Source organism: Capra hircus, chromosome 4, assembly GCF_001704415.2.
Source record: "Capra hircus breed San Clemente chromosome 4, ASM170441v1, whole genome shotgun sequence".
Taxonomy (NCBI): domain Eukaryota; kingdom Metazoa; phylum Chordata; class Mammalia; order Artiodactyla; family Bovidae; genus Capra; species Capra hircus.
The window spans coordinates 27,279,561-27,302,442 of record NC_030811.1 but is presented as its reverse complement, the minus strand read 5'-3'; the positions used below and the strand labels follow the sequence as shown (position 1 = coordinate 27,302,442).

At 55.5% G+C, this 22,882-nt stretch overlaps 3 protein-coding genes and 1 pseudogene across 3 annotated transcripts in view; 2 read left to right on the top strand and 2 right to left on the bottom strand.

Moving 5' to 3' along the window:
- LOC106502056 lies at positions 85-2,928 on the top strand. Its single transcript, XM_013963490.2, has 2 exons — positions 85-959; positions 2,794-2,928. Exons 1-2 carry the CDS (start codon positions 539-541, stop codon positions 2,901-2,903), a joined length of 531 nt encoding a protein of 176 aa, XP_013818944.1. The 5' UTR covers positions 85-538; the 3' UTR covers positions 2,904-2,928.
- On the bottom strand, positions 3,065-4,908 carry LOC108635835 (collagen alpha-1(I) chain-like). The gene is made up of 4 exons (XM_018046951.1): positions 3,760-4,908; positions 3,599-3,688; positions 3,286-3,377; positions 3,065-3,202 (listed from the first exon to the last, which is right to left on the bottom strand). The coding sequence occupies exons 1-4, from the start codon at positions 4,585-4,587 to the stop codon at positions 3,085-3,087; spliced, it is 1,128 nt and encodes a 375-aa protein (XP_017902440.1). The 5' UTR covers positions 4,588-4,908; the 3' UTR covers positions 3,065-3,084.
- LOC102170754 lies at positions 9,793-10,195 on the top strand (annotated as a pseudogene).
- KCP (kielin/chordin-like protein) overlaps positions 12,361-22,882 on the bottom strand; it is a 33,085-nt gene continuing 22,563 nt past the window's right edge. The window contains exons 29-42 of the mRNA XM_018046950.1: positions 21,086-21,259; positions 20,732-20,814; positions 20,020-20,140; positions 17,391-17,470; positions 17,095-17,194; positions 16,493-16,581; positions 16,087-16,189; positions 15,849-15,991; positions 15,414-15,586; positions 15,219-15,330; positions 15,026-15,127; positions 13,667-13,831; positions 12,927-13,233; positions 12,361-12,784 (exon numbers count right to left, since the gene is read on the bottom strand). Of these exons, the coding sequence (XP_017902439.1) occupies positions 12,516-12,784; positions 12,927-13,233; positions 13,667-13,831; positions 15,026-15,127; positions 15,219-15,330; positions 15,414-15,586; positions 15,849-15,991; positions 16,087-16,189; positions 16,493-16,581; positions 17,095-17,194; positions 17,391-17,470; positions 20,020-20,140; positions 20,732-20,814; positions 21,086-21,259 (2,021 nt within the window). The 3' untranslated portion in view covers positions 12,361-12,515. The remainder of the gene's footprint in view (positions 12,785-12,926; positions 13,234-13,666; positions 13,832-15,025; positions 15,128-15,218; positions 15,331-15,413; positions 15,587-15,848; positions 15,992-16,086; positions 16,190-16,492; positions 16,582-17,094; positions 17,195-17,390; positions 17,471-20,019; positions 20,141-20,731; positions 20,815-21,085; positions 21,260-22,882) is intronic.

The window sequence follows — 22,882 nt, the reverse complement described above, 5'->3', positions numbered from 1 at the left end:
TCCAATCTGAGGCTGGATGCTAGAAAGGACATGTGTGGAAGGAGACTCTTGGGGGCGGGGAGGATTTGATTGGCAGGGCTGGAAAAGGTTTTGCCAAAGACCCAGGCCTAGAAGAGTTAGACCAGGAAGATTGTGCCAGCCTGGTCTTCTGAATTAAAGGTAACCAGCTCTGGCAGGGAGGAATGGAAGCAGGCTTGCGTCTAGACCCCTGGTGCCCCTGCTTCAGTCTGTATTGGCTAGGAGGGGTTGGAATCTCAAGGGATGGAAGGAGGAACCACAGCAAACCTGGAAGCCAGAGATACTTGGCTTGAGTCTGGCAAGAGGTTTGGGGGGCAAGGCTCTTGGCCAGTGGGCCCTGGCCTGAGGCTGCCTCAGCAAGCAGGGCAGGTGAAGTATGCTGAGGGCATGGCCCTGTGTGAGGTGAGGCGCGGTTGCCGAGTGACTGTCCCTGGGCAGCCACCTGCTGTCAGAGGGACTCTGCTTGCTGTGCTCACCCCTTGGTGGCAGGCACCCCGCGCCTGCTGCTTCCTCTGCCACCATGTCTCGCCAACTCAGCATGGACACAGTGCGGCAGAACTTCTGGAAGGAGGAATACCTGAGGGAGAAGATGCTGCGCTGCGAGTGGCACCACAAGTACGGGTCCCTGGTGAAGGCCAAGCAGAAGGCCAAGGCTGCAGCCCGCCTGCCGCTCAAGCTGCCAGACCTGCCCCCCAGAGCTCCACTCTCACCCCCGCCTGTCCCCAAAGCAGTTCCTTCCAGGGCCTCCAGCCCTGCCCTGGAGGCTCCTATTCAGTCAGAAATGTACCCAGTCCCGCCTGCCACCCGCGCCCTGCTGTACGAAGGCATCTCCCACGACTTCCAGGGCCGCTACCGCTACCTCAGCACCCGAAAACTGGACATGCCAGAGAAACGCTACCTCTTCCCCATCACCACCAGCTTCACATATGGCTGGCAGCTGGGTGAGCCCCAACCTCCCGGAAATTATCCACCTCACAGACACAGAGAACCTGCCACGAGCCAGGCAGCGCTCTTGGCACTAGACACATGGACACACCTCTTGGGGGCGTTCATTCTAGTGGAGAAACATAAGAGCAAGAGAGGACCAAGTTCCAGAATGAAACGGCGTGATGGGCGAGGAAGCAGGGGCGTGTGCCGCTTTAGGATGGATTGTCAGGAAAGGCCTCTCTCAGGACCTAAAGGCAGAGTGAGCTAACTGACGAGGGGGAGGAGCCTGGGTTTTATTCTAAGTTTAAGGGGAAGCCGCAGCGAGTTTTAAGCAGGTGAATGATACTGATTTACTTAAAAAAAAAAAAAAATTACCCTCACTATTCTGTAGGCAGTGGCCTTTTCAGGGGTAAAAACAAACTCTGGCAGATGGTTGAGTTATCCTGGCAAGAAATGACAGTGGCTTGGGCTAGAGTGATTAGCAGTTACTGCTGCTAAATCACTTCAGTCGTGTCCAACCCTGTGCAACCCCATAGATGGCAGCCCACCAGGCTCCCCTGTCCCTGGGATTCTCCAGGCAAGAACACTGGAGTGGGCTGCCATTTCCTTCTCCAATGCATGAAAGTGAAAAGTGAAAATGAAGTCGCTCAGTCGTGTCCGACTCTAAGAGACCCCATGGACTGCAGCCTACCAGGCTCCTCCATCCATGGGATTTTCCAGGCAAGAGTACTGGAGTGGGGTGCCATTGCCTTCTCCGATTAGCAGTTGAGCTGAAATCTATTCCGGATGTGATTTGGAGGAAGACTCAATGGAACTTACTGGTGGTCTGAATGACAGAAGGAGAGAATGCAATGGCAACACGCAGGTGTTTGACTAAAGCAGCTACAGCAGGGGAGACGGGGTAGGGAGAGTGCTGGGGGGTTTGAAGGTCAGCGTTGGCTATGTTGTGCTGGAGGTGTCGGTGATTTGGCCCTCTGGAGTGAGTTCAGAGCTGAAGACACAGTTTGGGGGTTATCAGAATATAGGTGCTATTTAAAGCCTTGAGAGTGGGTAGACTCACCCAGGTTGCTCCAGAGGCTGGATCACGCAGGGAGAAGGTGCGGGGTTGAGGGGGAACACAGTGATATGTAAGGACATGGTATTGGCAAGAAGGCTGTCCGTCTGGATTGACTCATGGTCGTCAGCTGGGTGGGAGAGGAGCGAAGGCAATGGTGTAGTTTGAGCTGAAGAGTCAGGTGTGGGACAGAGAATATGCCAAGGAGTGTCATGCCTTTGCTGCCTGATGAGACTTCCTTTGCTGTCTGTGATCATGAATTTCAAGTGAGACTACTCAGTCAGATGTTTTCTCCAGTTCCAGCACAGAAAAGGTGGATGATTGAGGGATAAACAGTTGAAATTTGGCCTTAACAAAAAATCCCACCAGGGCCCAAGGGGGATTTGCCCCAGGATTTCCTCTCCCTTTAGAGAGAGGAAAGGGAACAATTTCCAAACGAAAGCAGAAGGTAGAAAGAAGCCCTATCTGCCCCAGAGAAGTCCAGCTCTGTCTGTCCCTGTAGCAAGCACAGCTGGGAGTCCCACCACCCACCTCTGTGGAGGATTCTGAGGCTGGGGGAGGTGCTGGCACACAGCTGACTGGCATTTGGCCATCACTGCTGATCCGGGTGGGCAGCCAGCCAGCTCCCTGTTTCCATGTAACTCCTGCTTCTCAGAAGCATTTCTTTTTATTTCTGCACACTTACAAAGTGGATACAACACAGGCAGACTCCTAGGGCTATGCAGGCAGGGCTGCTGTGCTCTGCCGGTTCTTTTCCCAGGAACCCACTCCTGGCCTCTGACATCTTTTCCCAGGCCCCCCAGTGAAGCAAGAACTGGTCTCCTGCAAGATGTGCCGCACTGATTCTTTCTTCCGCAAGAATGGGGCCTTCGCGCTACTCGATCCCCGGGATTTGGCCCTCTGACCTTGAGCAGCGCAGAGGGCTTAGGGGAGGGAAGAAGAAATAACACACCTCCTGGTGGGGCGAAGCTGCATGTATGTCTGTGTCTGGCTCTCCCAGGCGCTGAGGCTGCGTTCTGGGCCTTTCTGAAACTCCCTCTGACCTGCCGGTTGCCCTCTTGCTTTTCCCTTAACCCCCCGTCTCTTTAATCATCTCCTTGAGGATTCATCAGAGACTTAGAGGGGCCTCGGAAGGGTGAGCAATGCTCGCCAGGTTCCGCGGCGCCGGGGGGCCGTAGTAGCTGCTGGAAGTTCTGGGTGTTCCTGGGGAAGAGTGGACTTTCATTCCAGATGTCAGGAAAAAGTGACCGCCACCACTCCACAAGCCTCCCCGCCCGTCCCCTCACCTGGCCCCGAGGGCTCGCAGCCGCCCGGTCCTTTCCCGGTGCGTTTGCTCCAGCTGTTCCCGTAGGGCGCGTCGTCGCCCTGCGGCGTCCTCCTGGGGCGGGACGGAACGCTGAGCGCCCTCCCGTGCCTCCCGCCCCCGGGGCTCGAAGCGGCCAGCAGAGGGCAGCACCCGGGTCGGCCCGCTCCGCAGATGTTATCGCAAGAGCGGGATAGACGCCAGTCAACGCGATCCAGGTCGCGCCCCAGCACGGCCACCGGCCCCCGCCCCGGCAGGGTCGTTTTGGCCCCACCGCTTTCTCCTGGGGGTCTTGCCTGTGGTGGGAGCTGAGCTGGGCTCGGTGGGGGTTCCAGGGGGTGCACCCGGCAGTGGCGGTTCCTGGCGATGCGGAGGCGCTCCAGGACCTGCAGGAGGCGACTGTCAGCGGCCCAACGGCCGCCCCTCGGGGCCCCGCCCGCCTGGCCCGGCCTCGCACCCGGAGCCGCTGCTGCTCGCGGTCCCGCTGCCGCCGGCGCCGGGCCTCGCGGTTCAGCTCCAGCAGCCGCTGCAGAGCCGACGCCTGCTGCGCGGCGCTCACGCCCGCAAACGCCCGGTCTCTGCTCTGGGGCTCGGGCCAGGCGGTCTTCGAGGTTCTGGGGGCCTCCGCAGCAACCCTCGGTCTCCCGAAGGCGCCCTGAAGCCCCGTGGAGCCACCCAGCTCCTGCTCCGCGGGGCCAGGGCTTCCTCCTGGGCCCTGAAGCGAGTGCGGATCGCGCAGCGGGCCCAGGTGCCCTGGGAGAGCAGCGGGGCACTCCCGCTGCCCGGAGCCCCCAGTGTATGGGGCCGCTAGCATCACCGCTCCTGGGCCTGGGAGCAGTGGCCTGGTCGGGGGCCCAGCGAGTGGAAGCGGAGCCCGCAACCCTTCCCGGAGGGACGCCTGCGCTCCCAGGGCCGGTGCGCTGCCTCCTCTCAGGCCATCGGTCTTAACCTGCATCAGCTGGGTGGTCCTTCCCCGGGGCCCTTGTCCCTCCCTTCCCCCAGGCTGCCGCATCCGTTCCCCTAGGGACCTGCAGAAGTCCCCCGGGGAGCCGCCTTTCTCCCGGGGCCCCTCTCCCCGAGCCGCTTCCCAGGCTGGTAGGATACAGTCTCTGTCCTCGGAAGACTGGAGGATCTTCTCCCCCGAACCCCGGGGAGAATCTGCACTCGGCTCTGGGAGGGCCTCCTTTCTCCCGCATTTGAGGCAACTTCCGCTTTGACCTTGAGGCGCCCCTCTGTGCTCACCCTGGAGGCCCTCCCATCTTTGACCTTGAGAGACCTCTTCCATCAGAGCCTGAGTGGCGGCCCCGCTCAGACCCTGGTTTGTCTTCTCTCTCTTACCCTGACCCTGAGGGTCCCCCTCTCTCTGACTGTGAGGAATCTCAGTCCTTAGCAGTTTCTTCTGTTTTGCTCTCTCCTGGCCCAGGCTCCAGCCCAGCCCCTCCAGGGGATCTTGGGGTTCTGGCAGGCCTGGGGAGGGGAGGCCTGGGGGCCCTGGGGCTCCCTGAGCCAGCTTTTTCTCCTGTAGGCTTCCGGATGATAGTTGATGGGGCCTCTGAGGCGTGGGCTCTGCTTGGCTCCCCTCTGGCCTCTGGGCCAGGTCCTAGGAAGGAAGAACACTTTGTCCCAGGTTTGTGTGGGAATCCTCCCTCCAGGGCCACTTCCCCCAGGGGAGCCTGGAGACCCAGGGCCCCAGTGGGCCTTACCTTCATTAGGCCCCTGCCCTGACTCCTGAATTCGTAAAGCCCATGTTAGGTTGTGCTCTGGTCAGTCACTCAGTCATGTCTGACTCTGCAACCTCATGGACTATAGCCTGGGAAGCCCCGAACCCATGTTATGTAGTTTAAAAGGTGCTTTAACAATGGCCCATTCTTCCACCTGGCTTGTGGGCTTCCTACCCCAGCAGTCTCCTCCCAGGAAGACCCCACCTCTGCTATCCCCCATCTGCGAGGGGTCTTGCCCAGGAAACTTCACCCTTTCACCTTGAACTCTGAGTTTCCTGGTTCTCCAGGGCTACTGCTGGTGGTAACGTTCAGCTCTTGGAAGCAACCTGAAGGAGAAAGACAGATGTCTGCTCATGTCCCAGCCCCTCACACGCACACCCCTGAACTGGAACCAGGAAGCCTAGGGAGTCCCCAGCAGGTGAGGGGACTGAACCGAGTGGGGGTGGTAGGGTACCCTGAGGGCTGGCGTTGGAACTTCACGGCCTTCACAGCTCACCATCCCACCTTTATTTACACAGCCTGCTATATGCTTGTCAGGTTTGCCTGCCAACAGCTGACCCCCATCTTCCTCATCCTCCCAGCCAAGGACCACCTCAGAGGAACCTATACACCATCTTCCTCAAAACTGCCAGAGGCAGCCCAGGAGCAGGAAGGGACAGTCTGCCAGGGTTACCAGTCCCTCTTAAGGACACCCCTACTTTGTTCTTGTGTCAAAGACACAAAGTCCTGTCCAGCCCCACAATAGGTGCCTGCTTTTCTGTTATTAAGGATAATCCTCTTTAGCTCTTTCTTGGTTTCTGGAAGGCAAAATCACATGAAATTCAAGAAGTGGAATTTTAGGCCAGAGGCTAGTCTAAAAACTGCAAGTCTTTATAATTAACAAAAGGAATCTAAAAAAAGAGATGAAATGTCACTGCTCCTTTGCAGCTGTGGAGGAAGGAGCATCGTTTTGCATTCATAAAAAAACACTTAAAAGAACCTGATTTCATAAGGTCTTAAATTAAGAACTCTCACAAGAAATGCCATCTTTATGCAACATGGATGTGTGAATATTCATAACAGTAACCAAATGGGAATGTTCTCTGTGAAAACAAATCTGTCTTTGGAAGAGTTTTGAACAAAGACATCTGGTAAGAGTCCCAAGCCTTCAGAAATTATTGCCATGAACTGTGAAAATAACCTCCAACCCCGTCCCTCTGTAATTCTGATCTGTTGTCTTACTGGATCGTTTATTTCACTGGTTATAATGCTGTAATAGATATCTTCCGCCGATGTAGTCCCAAGAGATAATATACTTGTAAAATTTCTATCAATCAGAAAATAATCATTTGTACTTTCCTCCTCTTGCCCATACATGATGTCACAATTAAAAAGCCTGTGACTTTGCTAGGCTTATTATTTAACCAATCATTTGAGAGCCTCTTTCATTTAAATGAACAGGCCCAGGGCTCACAGCATACATCCTGATGAATTCTAATCACCTGCTTATTGTCACACTCTCTCACTAGGCTGCAATCTGCTCAGAGATGAGGACAAGTGACTGGCCAAGTCTCTTTTGTGCCTTGTATCTCCCCAGTGCCTGACATGAGGGTGGCAGCTTGGAGCTGCCATTCCATTCCATCCCCGCTGAAGAACAGGGAGGACAGCGAGCCATTCCCAGCACTCTCTCCTCTGAGCCCCAGCTTAGCTTCAGGATCCTCCTGGACACAGTGCCTGAGATGGCTGGCACCAATCAGGTGGAGTTGGCATAGAAAATAAAACCTGGGGCTTCTCAGGTGGCTCAGTGGTAAAGAATCCTCCTGCCAAGGCAGGAGACGCGGGTTCAATCCCTGAACTGGGAAGATCGCAGAGGCGGTGGAGCAACCAAGCCTGTGCGCCACCACTATAGAGCCTGTGCTCTTGGGCCTGGGAGCAGCAAGTATGGAGCCCAAGTGCCGCAACCACTGAAGCCTGTGCTCTGAAACAAGAGAATCCTCTGCAATGAGAAGCCTGAACCACGACTAGAGAGTAACCTCTGCTTGCTGCAACTAGAGAAAAGCCTGTGCGGCAAGGAAGACCCAGCGCACCAAACATACACACAAAAATAGAATTATTTTTAAAAAAGAAAACCTACTTTTTGTCCCTGGTTGCCCCGGCACCCCCACAAAAAGGTATGAGAGGAAGAATGGGTAAGGATGAACCAGAATCCTGGGACTTGGGGTGATGGCTTCCCGGCTTGTCCCAACCTAAGCTCACAGCATCAATTTCACTGAATTTAACCCAGGGGCTTCTGTTCTCCTGGCTGCCAACCCCTCCTCTCAAAGTACCAGATGTGGGCCCTTCTGCAGGCAAGCCAGGGCTCTCCTGCCTTGGGTCTGCATCCAGGCTGGCTTCGCTCAGATCTGGGGCTGATGGTGGGTCCGCTGTCTGCCGCCTGCAGGAGTGCAAGGACTGCCTTAGGCATACTTCTTGCTTCTGCATTCTGCTGTGTATGTGTGTGTATGTGTGGGGGGGGCATAGGCCTCCCCACCCACAGCAGGCTGCAGGAATTTTCCCACCCCATCACCCAAACTCAGCCCATGGCAGCCTCCCCTCCCCCTCCTCTGCACCCACCACTGGCTGCTAGGACCTGGAACTTGAGGTTATCCTTTCCAGAGATTGTGGGGCTACCATGTGGTTTTAACTGAGTAAAAGCCTCAGGAGGAGCTAGGGGCATGAGGAGGGGTCGCTGGGCAGGGCTCTGGAGGGCAACAGGGCAAAGGGTCCTGGGTTTGGTCACTTTATGTGGCAACATGGAGTGGATGGAATTCCATGGGAGACTTACCCCTCCAGAAGCTGATGGTTCTGGCTCAGGGAGTCCTCAGTCTGGTGTGGTGGGCACAGCCTGGAATTCTGGAAGGATTGGGGGGTGCCCCAGCCCGCAGGGCATAATCCCCCAGTGTGGTAGGGAGCCTCTAAAACAGCCCCCAGGGATCCATCTCCTGGCTTCTGTGCCCTTGTGTGACCCCTCCCCTTTCCTTCCAAGTCAAGGAGCTTGGAGACGGATCCCTCCTACCCACTCCAACCTTCAGATGAGACTGCAGCCCTGGCCAAAAAAGTTTGCTGGACACTTCCTCAGTAGTCATGACTAACACCTACTCCTGCTACAGCTACTAACCTGCCCAAAGGGCCTCATGCAGCTAGGTGGCGGGCCAGGGGGAGGGCCACCAGCCCTGGAGGGAGGGACCTGGAGCTGGGGCTACTTGGAGTCCCATCTCAGGGGCACCCTGGGCATCAGCGCCTCTGTCTTCTGGGCCCCATCAGCCCTGCTTTCCTCTCTCACTGCAGCCATGGCTAAAGGCGTGGCGTCACCATGCAGTTGATTGGACTAGGACAGTTCATTATGGAACAGTAACAGGCCGGAACGGTCCTATATGTCCAGCAGGGTGCTAAACTCTCTACACAGATGAGTTCACGGGCCTCCTAGCAGCCCTCTGAAAAGAGCTCTTATCTTTCCCATCCTGTAGCCAAGGAAGGAAACAGGCTTCTGGTTCACAGGAAGCATCAGAGAAGAGATCTGAACCCGGATCTGTCTCCAAAGCCCACGTTCCTCCCACTTTTCGACCACTGTGAGTGCCCCAGTGTCTCACTGACCCCCCCCCCCCGTCTCTCAGCTGAGCCCCAGCTCACCCCACTTGACAGCCGCTCAGAGTTGTCATCTGTCCTGCTGTGGGGTTTGCTGTGCTGGTGCTGTGCGTGCTGGACCTGGGCCCTCAGACCACAGAATTGGGGCCAGGGTGGCCAGAAGAGGCCCAGCCCTGCCCCGGTCAGCAGCTCCAAATCCCACAGGAGCTGCAGGAAGGTGGGGTGCCAGGACATGAAGTGGCACTCACCCTGCCCTCTGCCGCACCCCCTGGCTGGCCAGCCCCTACCTGCTCCTGGGCCCGCCGGCTCCGCTCCATCTGCAGCAGCACGGTGGGCAGTTCCAGGACCGAGGGGCAGGCTCGGCCCTCTTGCACCTGGGGAGACAAGGTGGAATCAGACCCCACGGAGACCTGCCCTCTCAGAGACGGTGCCCTGTGCTCCTCACCTGCCGCAGGGCAGCCTGGAGCTGGTCTAGGCCTGCAGGGCACCGGAAGAGGTGCTGGTACAGGGCCAAGGCCTGCTTGGGGCTACAAGGGAGCCCTAGGTTCCCCAGGGTGGCTGCCTGCTCCATGGAGTTGGGGGCCTGGGAGGGTGTCCCCCCACCCCACTCCCTGCTGCTCCTGGAGAAGAGAAGGACCAGGAGCTGGGGACAGGGGCAAGAAGGAGACAAAGGCTCCTGAGCTCAGTAACGCAGGGCCCTGACATCTGAGCCAGGCCTGAGCCTCAGCCAAGTCTCATAGAGACGCTGGCCTGACTTGGATCCAGGTTTCTTGGCCACGTGGGTGGCAGTGTGGGGTGAGGACTGTGACTCTGACAGAGAGGTGTGTGCAGGTGCTCGTTTGCAGCCCCACATCTGCTGCAACATCTGCTTTGTGTATACAGTTGATGCTTAAACAACACAGGGGTTTGGGGCCCTGACCCTTGCTGCAGTCAAAAATCCATGTATAACTTACAATCCGCCCTCTATATCTGAGGATTCAACCTATTGGGGACGGTGTAGTACTGTAGTATTTACTACTGAAAAAAATTGTGAGTATAAGTGCGTCTGTGTAGTTCAACCCCATGTTGTTCAAATGTCGACTATATATATGGAGTCCCGAGAGGCACAAGTAAGAGTCGTATACTGGGTAGTTGTCTCCGAGGGGCAGCAAGGGAAAAGGTTAGCCATGTCATCTTTGATCAGAAGTGTGATCAGCACAGCAAAAGCCCCAGTGGCCATTGGTCCCCGCAGGCTGTGTTAGTCGACAGGACCGTTACATTTCAGGACACCTAGGCATGGACCCTGCAAGTGGACAGTTTGTGCCAGGAGGGGCGGCAGAAGAGACTACACAGGCTCTTACAAACATGGGTGAAATTCTGAAAGCAGCAGGCCGCAACTTCACGAATGTTGTAAAAACAACCGTTTTGCTGGCTGGTGTAAATGACTTCAATACTGTCAATGACATCTATAAACAATATTTCCAGAGGAGCTTTCCTGCTTGAGCTGCTTACCAGGTTGCTGCTTTGCCCAAAGGAGATTGTGTTGAGATTAAAGCAATAGCTGTGCAAGGACCTCTCACAATAGCATGACTCTAAGTGGGCCCAGTGTTCTTTAGTCTGGAATTTTAATAATATTTTTAAACTAATAGCTTAATCTTTGTTGGAAAGTGTAAGGCTGAAATATGAAAATACCATATAATAGCATATAATAAGGGGAACTGAACATGAATTGAAGATTAATGATGAATCTAGTTACCAATATTATAAATTACACTTCTATAACACTTGTATTGCTGGGTGTGGGAAAATAGACATGCCTTACTTAACTCAGAAAAATAAAAATAGAAGGAAGTAACATGTAGGAAAGATGAGTTACTAGTCCTGCGGAATAAGAATGAGCACACCTAATTCAATTAAACTCTTAATTTAATGATGTGAATTATTTTGTTATGTCAAATATGTGATTCTGCTTTTCCTTGAGTAAAATTAAAGTTTGAATGGTAGAGGTAAAGGAGAAGAAACTGGACCAAATTTTATAGAGATAATATTTTTCTAATGGAAATAAAGTAGCTTGTAGATTAAAAAAAAAAAAACTATATATGAAGCTTGCGACTGCATTAGTGATGTGATATTTTATGGGGACACAACTGAGCCACTGAACTGAACTGAACTGATACCCAATACTTTGGCCACCTGATGTGGAGAGCCAACTCATTGGAAAAGACCCTGATGTTGGGAAAGACTGAAGGCAGGAGGAGAAGGGGACAACAGAAGATGAGACGGTTGGACGGCATCACCAACTCAATGGACAGAAGTTTGAGCAAACTCTGGGAGATGGTGAAGGATAGGGAAGCCTTGTGTACTGCAGTCCATAGGGTCGCGAAGAGTCAGACACGACTTAGTGACTGAATAACAACATGCCCAAACAGGCAGCAGCTCCCAACAGCTTACTGTATGCCAGGACACAAGATGCTGCCACAGACGTGTGATCCTTTCTTGAAGCAACTCTATGAAGCAACTTGTATCATCTTCATCCCCATTTCACAGATGAGAAGATCAGGCCCTAGAGAGTAAGTTGCCCTAACTAACACAGAGCACTGTCTCCCTCATCTGGAGACACACGGCCCAAGAAACAGGCTCCAGGAAAATGTGGTCCCAAGTGTGAATTGTAACACACTACCCTAGCGCTTGTTCCAAACTGTCCGTGGTCATTCTGCTTATTCCCCGCAACACAGGAGATAAAGAGGGCGAGGACACAGTTGGTGTAAGTTATGACAAGGGGAGAGAAAGGGCATATGAGATGGTCTGTCATCTTCCCCTGCTGTCAGGAGTATCCTGGCCTGCCTGAGTCTTGGAACAGCTCTGTGAAAGGGGCCCCGGTAGAAGTGGGCTGAACAAGCAGGCATGGGGTCTCAGTTCAGCTGGCTCTCCCTTCAACCCTGTTGGAATACTGGGGGCCCCACCAAGAGAACTGAGTTCCCCAACCCCAATCATTTAGCTAAGGTCCCTAAAACACCAAGATCACACAGCTGATAGGTGGCAGAGAGAACTCAGAGTTCTCTTTGAAAAGAGATTTTTCTTGTCAAAAAAGATTTTTTTTTTTTTTTTCGGTTTCAGACTCCAAGTTCTTTTCCCTATAAGGATGTCTTTGAAAGTTGCACACGTGTCCATGCCTCCATGTCCATCGGGGGTGGGTGTGGCTGCAAACACACACGGGGTGCATGTGTGGACTTACCTGGGCTTCTAAGGGTCTGTGTGTGTAGTCCATCATGGGCCTGTATGTCATCACATACACACTGTTGTCCCATTCCTCAACCCCAGGCCCGGGGTCCCTGTGTCACCAGATCTTAGAGCGGCCCACAGGGTGCCTGAGCTCTCAATATCCGCAAAACCACGAGGAGAGGGGATGCAATGTGGGGACTGAGTCCTTTCTCGGGGCTCCTCAGCCCCTGCACGATTGTACAAGGATCCACAGAAGCCCCCGCAGAGGGGCCACAGGCTGTGCCTATGACATGTAAGCACAGGGCTGGGATGGGACTCCTGGGTCCTCCTCCTGCCCATGGCAGGGTTTCCCAGGCAGCCCAGGGTGTGGCAGGCAGGGCAGCCCAGGGATATAGGCTCAGGGAGTGTGTAAGGTCTGGGTCCCCACTGCTGCCACCACCCCAATTCTTGGACACTGACCTCTGGACCCCACATTGCAAACAGCGCCCCCACCACCCCAGCACCAGGAGGAAGCACACATACACACAAGGAAACCTCAGGGTGGAGCCTGAGTTTACTGTTTCCAATGCAACACAGCTGGGGTCTTTGTGGGAGCCATGCCCAGCCTCCCAGCACCCAGGCAGGGCGGGAGGTGCTCGCCAAGGGGAGACTTCATGTCCGGATGAGTCCCGGTCGGTGTTGTCCTGGCTCAGGTTGGCCCCTGGGGCTCCTGGCTGGGGTGGCGCGGAGTGCTGGGCAGCTGGTCCCCAGTGAGCAGGACAGCAGGGCAGGCCTCGGGTGAGATACAGTGGGCCTCGTGCTCCACCAGGCCCGCCGGGCACTGGCAGCTGGGGATGCAGGGCCGCACACAGTGGGCTGCCAGCTCTGCTAGGGGGACGTGCTGGTTGAAGCAGGTGCGGGGGCAGGGTGGGCCACACTCATCAAACACGAAGCCGCGGTCCAGGGGGCAGCTCACCACTGCGAATGGAGTGGAAGGAAGGGTCACCATCCAGTCCCCAGGCTCCCCCCAACCCCGTGACCCTCCCTGAACCTTTCCTGTCCAGACCTGAGCCCTCTGTGTCACCCCCTCCCCAGCTTGCACCGGGCGCTACCCCCTCACCACAGAGTGTGGGGCCCCGCCAGGCCGGTGTCACCCCTGCCTGGCGACAGTGGCTAGCATAGGCTTCCAGGGCGTCACAGAGGCAGGCGTCAGAGGAGGAACCGGGCCCGCAAGCACAGAGGTCATACACGCAGGCGGCAAAGAAGGGGTCTGGTGGCACCACAGCATGGCAGCGGCTGAACGGGGTGGACTTCAGCACCGCACACCGGGCGTTGGCCTCACGCCTGGCACGGTACCCTGCTGCCCGGCATGGATCCACCTCACGGCCCTTGGAACAGGGCCGACCAGGTCCTGGGCCCTCTGGGACCTAGATGGGGAAGGCGGCCCTGATATGACAGCATCCACTGGCAGCTGACCTTTGTGTGTTATGTTCTTCCAAGAGCTTTGCACCAAATGTTTTGTTGTAGCCTCAAAAACTTCCTTACAAGAACAGCAAAGAAAGCATCAGCTACTTTTCCTTTGCCCCCATTTTACAGATTGGCAAATCAAGGCCCAGAGCAGTTAAGTGTCTTGTCCAAGACTTAGAGTCAGTGAATGATGAAGCAGGCCTTGGGGATTCAGTTGAGGAGATCCCTTCCAACAGGTGCCCTGCCCCACCCCCTCAGCACTGTAACAGGCAAAAAGACCCCAAACCTTCCTGAAAGCCCCAAAGCCCAACCCCTCCTTTCCTTACCAGAGGGCTGCTCTGAGACTCAGGCTCAACTGTGCCTCCCCCAACCCCTCACTTCTGTGCCGCTCACCTGCCAGCTATTCCCAAACGCAGCCTCAGTGGACTGGAGCAGTTCCTCAGGGTCCTGCAGGTCATCCTGGGCAAAGCCATTGAAGTTGCCACAGAGCCCACACATGTGGCCCCGGTAGGAGCCAGGCACTCTCACCTCCACCTGGGACTGCCCATCCCACAGCACCTGTGCAGAGAGGCGGGGACTGGAGAGCAGGAGAAAGCCAAGGGCCCCAGGAAGCCCAGGGCCCGTCTCGGTGGTGTGTCAGCATGCCCCCTGCAGGAGGGGAGGAGAAAGGACAGGTGGAGTGCCTCACGGAAGGGAGGCTTGCTCTGGCCAAGGACAGGAAGGCACCTGCGGTGTCAGCCCTGGGCAAACACGGAAGAGTGAAGAGGTGAACACAGCTCCCTCAGGAGGGCACCTTCTCCCGTCATCATCCCTGAGCTAGGCTTCCCTGTGAAATGCAACCCACTTCCAGAGCTTCACTCCCTCACGGGCATTCAGGCCTTACAGAGGACAAAGCACAAATAGGGTCTGTATCCTGTTTTCGTGTGCGCTAAGTCGCTTCAGTCGTGTCTGACTTTGCGCAACCCCCATGGACTATAGCCCACCAGGCTCCTCAGTCCATAGGATTCTCTAGGCCAGAATACTGGAGTGGGTTGCCGTACCCTCCTCCAGGGGATCTTCCCGACCCAGGGATCAAACCTGCGTCTTCTATGTTTCCTGCATTGGCGGGCAGGTTCTGTACTACTAGTGTCACTTGGGAAGCCCCATCCTAAGTGTAGATAAGCCATATTTTGTGTACTTACAAATGTGCTTGTGGGTGGAGGCAGGGGAGTGAATTACTCTTTGACACGGGAATTGGAATCTCTGAAACCATCTAGGAGAGGGTAGTTGACATTGCCTCCCCCTTTCCCTGCTTGAGGGATGGGAAAGCTGAGGCCCAGAGGACTGGCTTCCCTGGTGGCTTAGATGGTAAAGCGTCTGTCTGCAATGTGGGAGACCTGGGTTCGATCCCTGGATCGGGAAGATCCCCTGGAGAAGGAAATGGCAACCCATTCCAGTATTCTTGCCTGGAAAACTCCACGGATGCAGGAGCCTGGTAGGCTACAGTCCATAGGATCAGAGTTGGACACGACTGAGCAACTTCAGTCACTCAGAGGACTGGCTTAAGATAATGGCCTAAGAGCCCCAGCACATCCGTGGCTGGAAACTAGGCTCAGAACTCCTTTCATCACACCTGGGTTTCTCTAGCCCTGATTCCTCTTCCCCCTAGAATCCAGCAGAACTCTCTCAGCTCCTTGGCCCCATGGCCTGGTAATACCCCTCCTACAGAACAGGCCCGAGGCGCCCCCTGCCCTGCACTGGCCCTGGACGCACCTGGAGCCCCGGGTGGGAGTGCAGCACCACCGTGCGTCCCCGAAGCTCTACATAGAACAGCGGTTCCTGCAGGAAGGGCAAAGCCACAGGGCGCCCATCCACCTGGAGAAGAGACGTGGGAGGAGGAGCGAGGTCGGGACAGAGAAGGGGACAGCGCTGACCGACCGGCCCCCCGATCCTTGGCTCTACTGACCGTGGCCGCCCCGCCCTGCAGCAGCCGCACGGCCACGTCTCCCAGCAGCACAGCCACCTCCTGGGTCCAGGACACGCCGCTCCAGCCCCGGTCATCGTTGGTCACGTGCACGCTGCGGCGGGAGGCCCGGGTGCAGGGGTCAGCAGGGCTGGGTGTGGGAGGCGGGCAGGGAGAAAGGCAGAGGGAGCGGCGCACCTGAAGTCCCCGCCACGGCAGTCCTTGGCCAGCACGTAGCTGCAGCTGCCCTGAAAGTGCAGCAGGCGGCCGTCGAAGGTGCGGTAATGAGGGTCTCCGAAGGCCATGCAGGAAGCGGGCCGGGGCAGGCAGCGGGGACAGCAGCTGCCGGGACTCAGGGCGGGGGCCTCGTCCTGGCCTCCGCCCCACACACGGTCAGACCCGCCGCGCTCCCGGCCGGGCCCCACGCCAAGCCTCCCGGGAAGATCGAGCCTCCCCGGGAGCCGGGGAGGTTCCCGGGCTCCCGAGCTCCTGCTGGAGGAGGTCAGGACGCCACCTCGTGGCCATGTCAGACACTGCACGACCCGGGCGAACCTGGTCTCCTACTTCCCCGGTGCTCCAGGTGGGCCGTGCCACGTGCCCACCCATCCCACCGCCCCAGACTCTGGCACTCACGGGCCCACAGGAGAGCGGCGGGCAGCGCTGGCTGTGGCAGCGCACGGTGCCTGCCACGCAGGAGCAGTTGGTGCAGGCGTCCACGTCCCAGCGCTCTCCGGAGGCCACCTGCCGGCCCTGGTGCGCGCACGACGGGGCGGGGGCTGAGGGGACGGGAAGGGGAGAGACAGATGCCAGTCCCTCACGTTGGGTCTCGCTCCGTGCCCCCGACCCCCAGCCCCATGGCCCTGGCCCGCACCTTGGCACCTCTCACAGCACCTGCCAGCCTCCCGCACCTTCGACCAGCCGCGCGGGCAGGTGAGCGCCTGGCACTCCTCCAGGCGGCACTCCACGTGGCCCCGCTGAGGACAGACGTCATTGCTCTAGGGACTTCTGGTAGGGTTTGGAGTCCCTGGCCTCACGCTTCTGCATCAAGGACTGGGCAAGCAACCCTTCTCCCACAAGGGCACCCACTTCATGATCAAGTAGGGGGTGAAATCACCTTTAGCTGCTTGCCCTCACACAGGGGTACCTCTGCCCTCTCACCCAGAGGGGGCGCCTTTTTCTAATTACCTCAAAGACCCCATATTCTCTGGTCCAGTGTCCTGAGGCCCTTCACTTTACAGTCTGTAAGGTCCTCCACCCCACCCCCTCCCCCAGCTCACATGGCAGGTGCAAGAGACGCAGGCGTTGCTGGGGTCCCGCCAGCTCTCTCCATCCGCCACTGTCCGGCCCTCAGCCTCCACCACACATTCTGAGGACAAAGAAATGGGGACGGGGAAGCACTGTCATTCTGGCTGCATGAGCTCACTCTGAAGGCCCAGGGCAGGGCGGTGCCCCCCCCCATCTAATTAGTACCCTGAGGGTGTTAATTTCCTCAACCAGCAGCACCATGGCTGACTAAATGGCAGACCTTACACCAGCGCCCAGGATATCCAGAGTGTCCTGGAAACTGAAAGAGCCAGAGGCTGGAACTTTCCTCTGGTCTGGCTGCCAGCTCAGCAGTGCGATGCCCTGCTAAGTGGGCCTGGGGTCCCTGAGCCCCCTGACAAGCCTCTGGCCAGCCCTCGAGAATCCAGGCTCCATTCCCTGCCTCCCTCCACCTCACGGGTCCCTCCTCTAATGAACAGCCCTCCATCTCTATAAAAGAACAAAGCCTGCATTCGGAGTGCACACCCCAGGTTGCCCGCTTGGCCCATAGAGGCCACACCTCCTGCCTCCCTCCCGGCTCATGTCCTGAGGATGCAGAACAAAACTGGGCACGAACCCTGGCACACAGGGCAGCAGCTCCCAGGGGGTATGTAGTGTTCAGGCAGGGGACAGCTGAGCTCAGGACAGGCCCGGTGAATGCAGAGCCAAGTCAGGTCCTGCGGAAGGGCATGGGGACAGCACAGGAGGAAACCGCAGGGAAGGCACAGGGCCTAGGCGGAGTGCGACATTCAGGGTAAGCGGGCGAACGCTGTCGGGGTGATTGGGAAGCCTGGAGGTGCTAGACAGAGGAGCCACAGCTACAGAGCAGGAAAGAGAGGGGGCTGGAGGGGTCCCCAAGGAAAGAGGGCTCACCTGGCACTGGCAGGTGTAGCAGGGGTCTGGTGGGGTCAACTCAGACCCCAGCAGGTGCTCTGTGCAGTGGCTCAGCGCCTCTGAGAAGACAAAAATGCAGTGTGGGAGATGCTGGGGGAGCAGGGACGAAAGCCCCATTGACCGCCTGCCCCCCTTACTGTGCCCCAGGATTTCTTGAGCCCAGGATATACTTATAGCCCTGACACCTTCAATCCAGGGAAGATAAATCCTTTTTCCTTTTGTTTCAGCCAAGAAAAATTTGGACTTTTGACAAGGAACCCTGCTAGGACGGGGGGCCTGGAAATGGACAAAGTGTGGCTTCCTCAGCCTGAGGTCACAAAGGACCATAGGGCTGCCTGGCCTACCCCTCCCACTTCTGTTCATTTTGTCTGGAAGGAAGCACAATGAGCCAGGTACACCTGTTCCAATCCTGGCTCCAGCACTCAGAGCCTGTGCCATTTTTGGCAAGTTAATCAATTTCTCTGAACTTCAATTTCTTCATCTGTAAAATTCCTCATCACTGGGTAACTGTGAGAATTAAATGTGAAACTTTATTAAAAGCACCAAGTACAGTGTGTTGCATACAGTAGGTGCTTAATAAGAATGGAAATAGTGACGGACTTTAAATTTTCTTAGGTTCCAAAATCACTGCAGATGGTGACTGCAGCCATGAAATTAAAAGATGCTTGCTCCTTGGAAGAAAAGCTATGACAAACCTAGACAGCATATTAAAAAGCAGAGATATTACTTTGCCAACAAAGGTCTATCTAGTCAAAGCTATGTTTTTTCCAGTAGTCATGTGTGGATGCAAGAGTTGGACTATAAAGAAGGCTGAGCACCTTAAAGGCTGATGCTCTTGAACTGTGGTGTTGGAGAAGACTCTTGAGAGTCCCTTGGACTGCAAGGAGATCCAACCAGTCCATCCTCAAGGAGATCAGTCCTGGGTGTTCATTGGAAGGACTGATGCTGAAACTGAACCTCCAATACTTTGGCCACCTGATCTGAAGAGCCGACTCATTAATAAAGACCCTGATGCCGGGAAAGATTGAAGGCAGGAGGAGAAGGGGATGACAGAGAACGAGATAGTTGGTTGGTATCACTGACTCAGTGGGCATGAGTTTGAGTAAGCTCTGGGAAATGGTGAAGGACAGGGAAGCCTGGCGTGCTGCAGTCCATGGGGTCGCAAATAGTCAGACTTGACTGAGTGAACAACAGCAGCAGTATGTGGCATACAGTAGGTGCTTAATGAAAAAGTGAAAGTGAAAATGAAGTCGCTCAGTTGTGTCCGACTCTTTGCGAACCCATGGCCTGTAGCCTACCAGGCTTCTTGGTCCATGGGATTTTCCAGGCAAGAATACTGGAGTGGGTTACCATTTCCTTCTCCAGGAGATCTTCCCGACCCAGGGATTGAACCCACATCTCCAGCGTTGTAGGCAGACGTTTTACCATCTGAGCCACCAGGGAAGTAGGTGCTTAATAAGTATTATTATTTTTCTCTCCCCCTGCAGCACATTCTAGCAGGTGTTGGTTGGTAAGGATAGCTCTCCCCACCTCTGTAGCTGGACCACTCAGTGCCCCGCTGGTCCTAAGATCCCTGTGCTCAACAAGCCAGCAGCCTGCACAACTGCAACCCTGTAGCACCACCTGCTGGACAAGAGGCAGCAGGCTTCAGTTCAGTTCAGTTCAGTCGCTCAGTCGTGTCCGACTCTTTGTGACCCCATGGACTGCAGCACACCAGGCCTCCCTGTCTATCACCAACTCCCACAGCTTGCTCAAACTCATGTCCATCGAGTCTGTGATGCCATCCAACCATCTTATCCTCTGTCATCCCCTTCTCCTGCCTTCAGTCTTTCCCAGCATTAGTGTCTTTTCCAATGAGTCGGTTCTTCTAATTATGTGGCCAAAATATTGGAGCTTCAGCTTCAGCTTCTTCCTTCATTCAGTCCTTCCAATGAATATTCAGGATTGATTTCCTTTAGGATTGACTGGTTGGATCTCCTTGCAGTCTAAGGGATTCTCAAGAGTCTTTTCCAACACCACAGTTCAAAAGCATCAATTCTTCGGTGCTCAGCTTTACAGTCCAACTCTCGCATCCACACATGACTACTGGAAAAACCATAACTTTGACTAGATGGACCCTTGTTGGCAAAATAATGTCTCTGATTTTTAATATGTTATCTAGGTTTGTCATAGCTTTTCTTCCAAGGAGCAAGCGTCTTTTAATTTCATGGCTGCAGTTACCATCTGTATTGATTTGGGAACCCAAGAAAATAAAGTCTGTCATTGTTTCCATTGTTTTCCCATCTATTTGCCATGAATTGATGGGACCAGATGCCATGATCTTAGTTTTCTGAATGTTGAGTTTTAAGCCAACTTTTTCACTCTCCTCTTTCACTGCCATCAAGAGGCTCTTTAGTTCCTCTTCACTTTCTGCCATAAGGGTGGTGTCACCTGTGTTTCCCCTTAGGGCCGTACAGGTCTCACTGGCTAGAGTGTGGGCTTCTAGAACAACCCAATGGACTCAGGAAGGGGCTGGGACTGTGGAGGAGAGCTGGCTGGCCCTTCTGGTGTCACTCTGGGGGATGGCAGCTCTGCCCTCTTGACCCCCGCCCCCAGTCCGGGGACTCACCGGCACAGGCAGGGCAGCATTGCTGGGGCCCTGGGGTCAGGAGCTGGCTGGCGGGGCAGCCCACCAGGCGGGGGCACTGCCGCCGGTGACAGCGCAGGCTGGGTGTCCCCTCAGGCTGCAGCTGAACGAGGGAGCAGAGGGTGGGATCCGGGCCACGGAAGCCAAGAGCTGCCCCCTTTCCCCTGGACTCCAAGCACCTCTTGTCTGCCTTGTGCAGGTCAGACTCCAGTCTAAAGAGAGATTCAACCTCTCCCCAGACTTGCCCCTCATCCCCCGTCCCAGTCCTCAGAGATGGCCTATGGGGTGCCTGCTCCTGTAGTCACTTGGGCGTGAGCCTTTGTGTGACCTTTGAGCCTTCTGCAAGCTCAAGGCATCTTCCCTCCCCACTGCCTAATCTCCCGACCCATGACATAATTTGCCTGCTCAAAACCCTTCCATTGGCTCACTGTTCTTTCAAACAGACTTTCCCTGACAGGGCCCCTGACCACTTCCCAGGTGCCTCCCCCCAGATTTCTACCCACACCACCCTCCAGTCCAGCTGGGCGGGCCTACGCACTGCCTGCCCCACAACCCCAGACTTCCTGGCCCTGTTGGCTCCTCCCCTGAAGCCCCTGCCTCACTCCCTGGCCTCAGGGACACACGCCTGTCCCTGACCCCACAGTGCCTGCTCCCCACAGTGCCCAGGCTGCCCCTCCACGGTGCCCTCCCCTACCTCACAGACGCAGACTTCGCAGGGGTCTGCACCGGGCTGGAAGCTCTCTCCCGGCTCATACTTCCGACCCTCATGCTCACAGTCTTGTTGGAGGGTGAAGGTTGTGGGGGTGGGGAGGGGAGGAGGGGTACGGGTGGGGTGGGGTAAGAGTAGAACAGAACCAGGGAACTTTCAGACTGGCTGCCATGCCAGGGGTGGGGTTCTCTGCCCCCTGGACCCCCACCCTCAACCTCAGAGATTGGAGTGTGTATAAGAACGGGGGCCACCCAGCCCAGGGCAATGGCAGGGAGATGCTGACTGGCTCTGCCTCCTTGCCACCCCCGCCTCACCCCTCCCAAGGCATTGAGGGCATACCAGAGCATCGAGGGCAGCAGTCACTGGGCCCCTGGTGGGGCTGGGCACAGGAGGTGACACACTGGACGCGGTCGCAGGTGATGACACCCTCATGGCACATGCAGGAGGAGCAGGGGCTGTCAGGGGGCTTCCAGCTACTGCCTTCGGGGTGCTCCTCCCCATGAAACAGGCAGCCTGTGTCCAAGGTGGGCAGGGGTGAGCTCTGAGTCTGCATGTCTGCCCCGACCCCCTGCCCCACCCTGCGTAGTCAGTAGGGTATGTGGGTAACCAGGAGGGGCTTCTTCAGGGCTGGAGTAGGAAGCTGGGACAGAACCCCTGTGTGTGCTGGAGGGGAAAGACACTGGGTCGGGGTCAGAACACCCAGGTTCTAATCCTGTTCCTGCTTGCTTGCTAGACCCCGAGCCAGACAGCAAGCACTGTCCGTCACAGCCCAGCACCAGCAGCAGTACCGGGCCTGCGGCAGGAGGGTGATACACACACGTGGCACTAGCGGTAAAGAACCCGCCTGCCAATGCGGGAGACACAAGAGACACGGCTTGGATCCCTGGGTCTGGAAGGTCTCTCGGAGGAGGAAATGGCAACCCACTCCAGTATCTTTGCCTGGAGAATCCCATGGCCAGAGAAGCCTCGCAGGCTATAATCCATGGGGTTGCAGAGAGTCAGGCAGGACTGAAGCAACTTAGCAGGCATGCACGGGATGAATGAAAGGTTCCATCACTAGCCATGTGCCCAAGGTAACTCCATCTCTCCAACCCTCAATTTCCTTACCCATTAAATGGAGATTTCTTCTGTCCTGCCTACCTCTCAGGCCAAGGAGACACTCATGGTTCTTATACCAGTTGGGGCACTATATGGGGTGAGGGTCTTCTTAATAGGCTAAAAAAGACTCCTATTCTAGAACCAGGTGGCCTAGATACAAATCTTGACTCTGCCACCTATTGGCTAAGTGACCACAGGTAAGTTATGTTAACTCTCTGTACCTCAGTTTTCTAACCTGTAAAATGGAAATAATTAATCATAATACCTACCTGATGAGATGTTATGTATAAGGTGCCTAGCTCAGGGTCTGGCACATGGTATATACTTAATAAATGTTAGCTATCATGATTACCATTATGAACCACAGCCTTTGACTGTGTGGATCACAACAAACTGTGGGAAATTCTTAAAGAGATAGGAATACCAGACCACCTGACCTGCCTCCTGAGAAATCTGTATGCAGGTCAAGAAGCAACAGTTAGAACTGGACGTGGAACAACAAACTGGTTCCAAATTGGGAAAGGAGTACATCAAGGCTGTATATTGTCACCCTGCTTATTTAACTTGTATGCAGAGTACATCATGAGAAATGCTGGACTGGATGAAGCATAAACTGGAATCAAGATTCCTGGGAGAAATATCAACAACCTCAGATATGCAGATGACACCACACTTATGGCAGAAAGTGAAGAAGAACTAAAGAGCCTCTTGATGAAAGTGAAAGAGGAGAGTGAAAAAGTTGGCTTAAAATTCAACATTCAGAAAACTAAGATCATGGCATCTGATTCTATCACTTCATGGCAACTAGATGGGGAAACAATGGAAACAGTGACAGCCTGGAAATCAGTCCTGAATATTCATTGGAAGGACTGATGCTGAAGCTGAAACTCCAATACTTTGGCCACCTGATGCAACGAACTGACTCATTGGAAAAGACACTGATGCTGGAAAAGGTTGAAGGCAGGAGGAGAAGGGGATGGCAGAGGATGAGATGGTTGGATGGCATCACCGACTCAGTGGACGTGAGTCTGAGTAAAC

Bases quoted from the DNA above. Each gene is read 5' to 3' on its own strand.
- LOC106502056 (XM_013963490.2), top strand. From the start codon at position 539: ATGTCTCGCCAACTCAGCATGGACACAGTGCGGCAGAACTTCTGGAAG. The intron at 960-2,793 runs GTGAGCCCCAAC...ATCTTTTCCCAG, and splicing joins CACATATGGCTGGCAGCTGG to GCCCCCCAGTGAAGCAAGAA.
- LOC108635835 (XM_018046951.1), bottom strand. From the start codon at position 4,587: ATGGAAGAGGTCTCTCAAGGTCAAAGATGGGAGGGCCTCCAGGGTGAG. The intron at 3,378-3,598 runs GCAAGACCCCCA...GTCCCGCCCCAG, and splicing joins CAGCTCAGCTCCCACCACAG to GAGGACGCCGCAGGGCGACG. The intron at 3,203-3,285 runs GTGAGGGGACGG...ACTCTTCCCCAG, and splicing joins CTGCGAGCCCTCGGGGCCAG to GAACACCCAGAACTTCCAGC.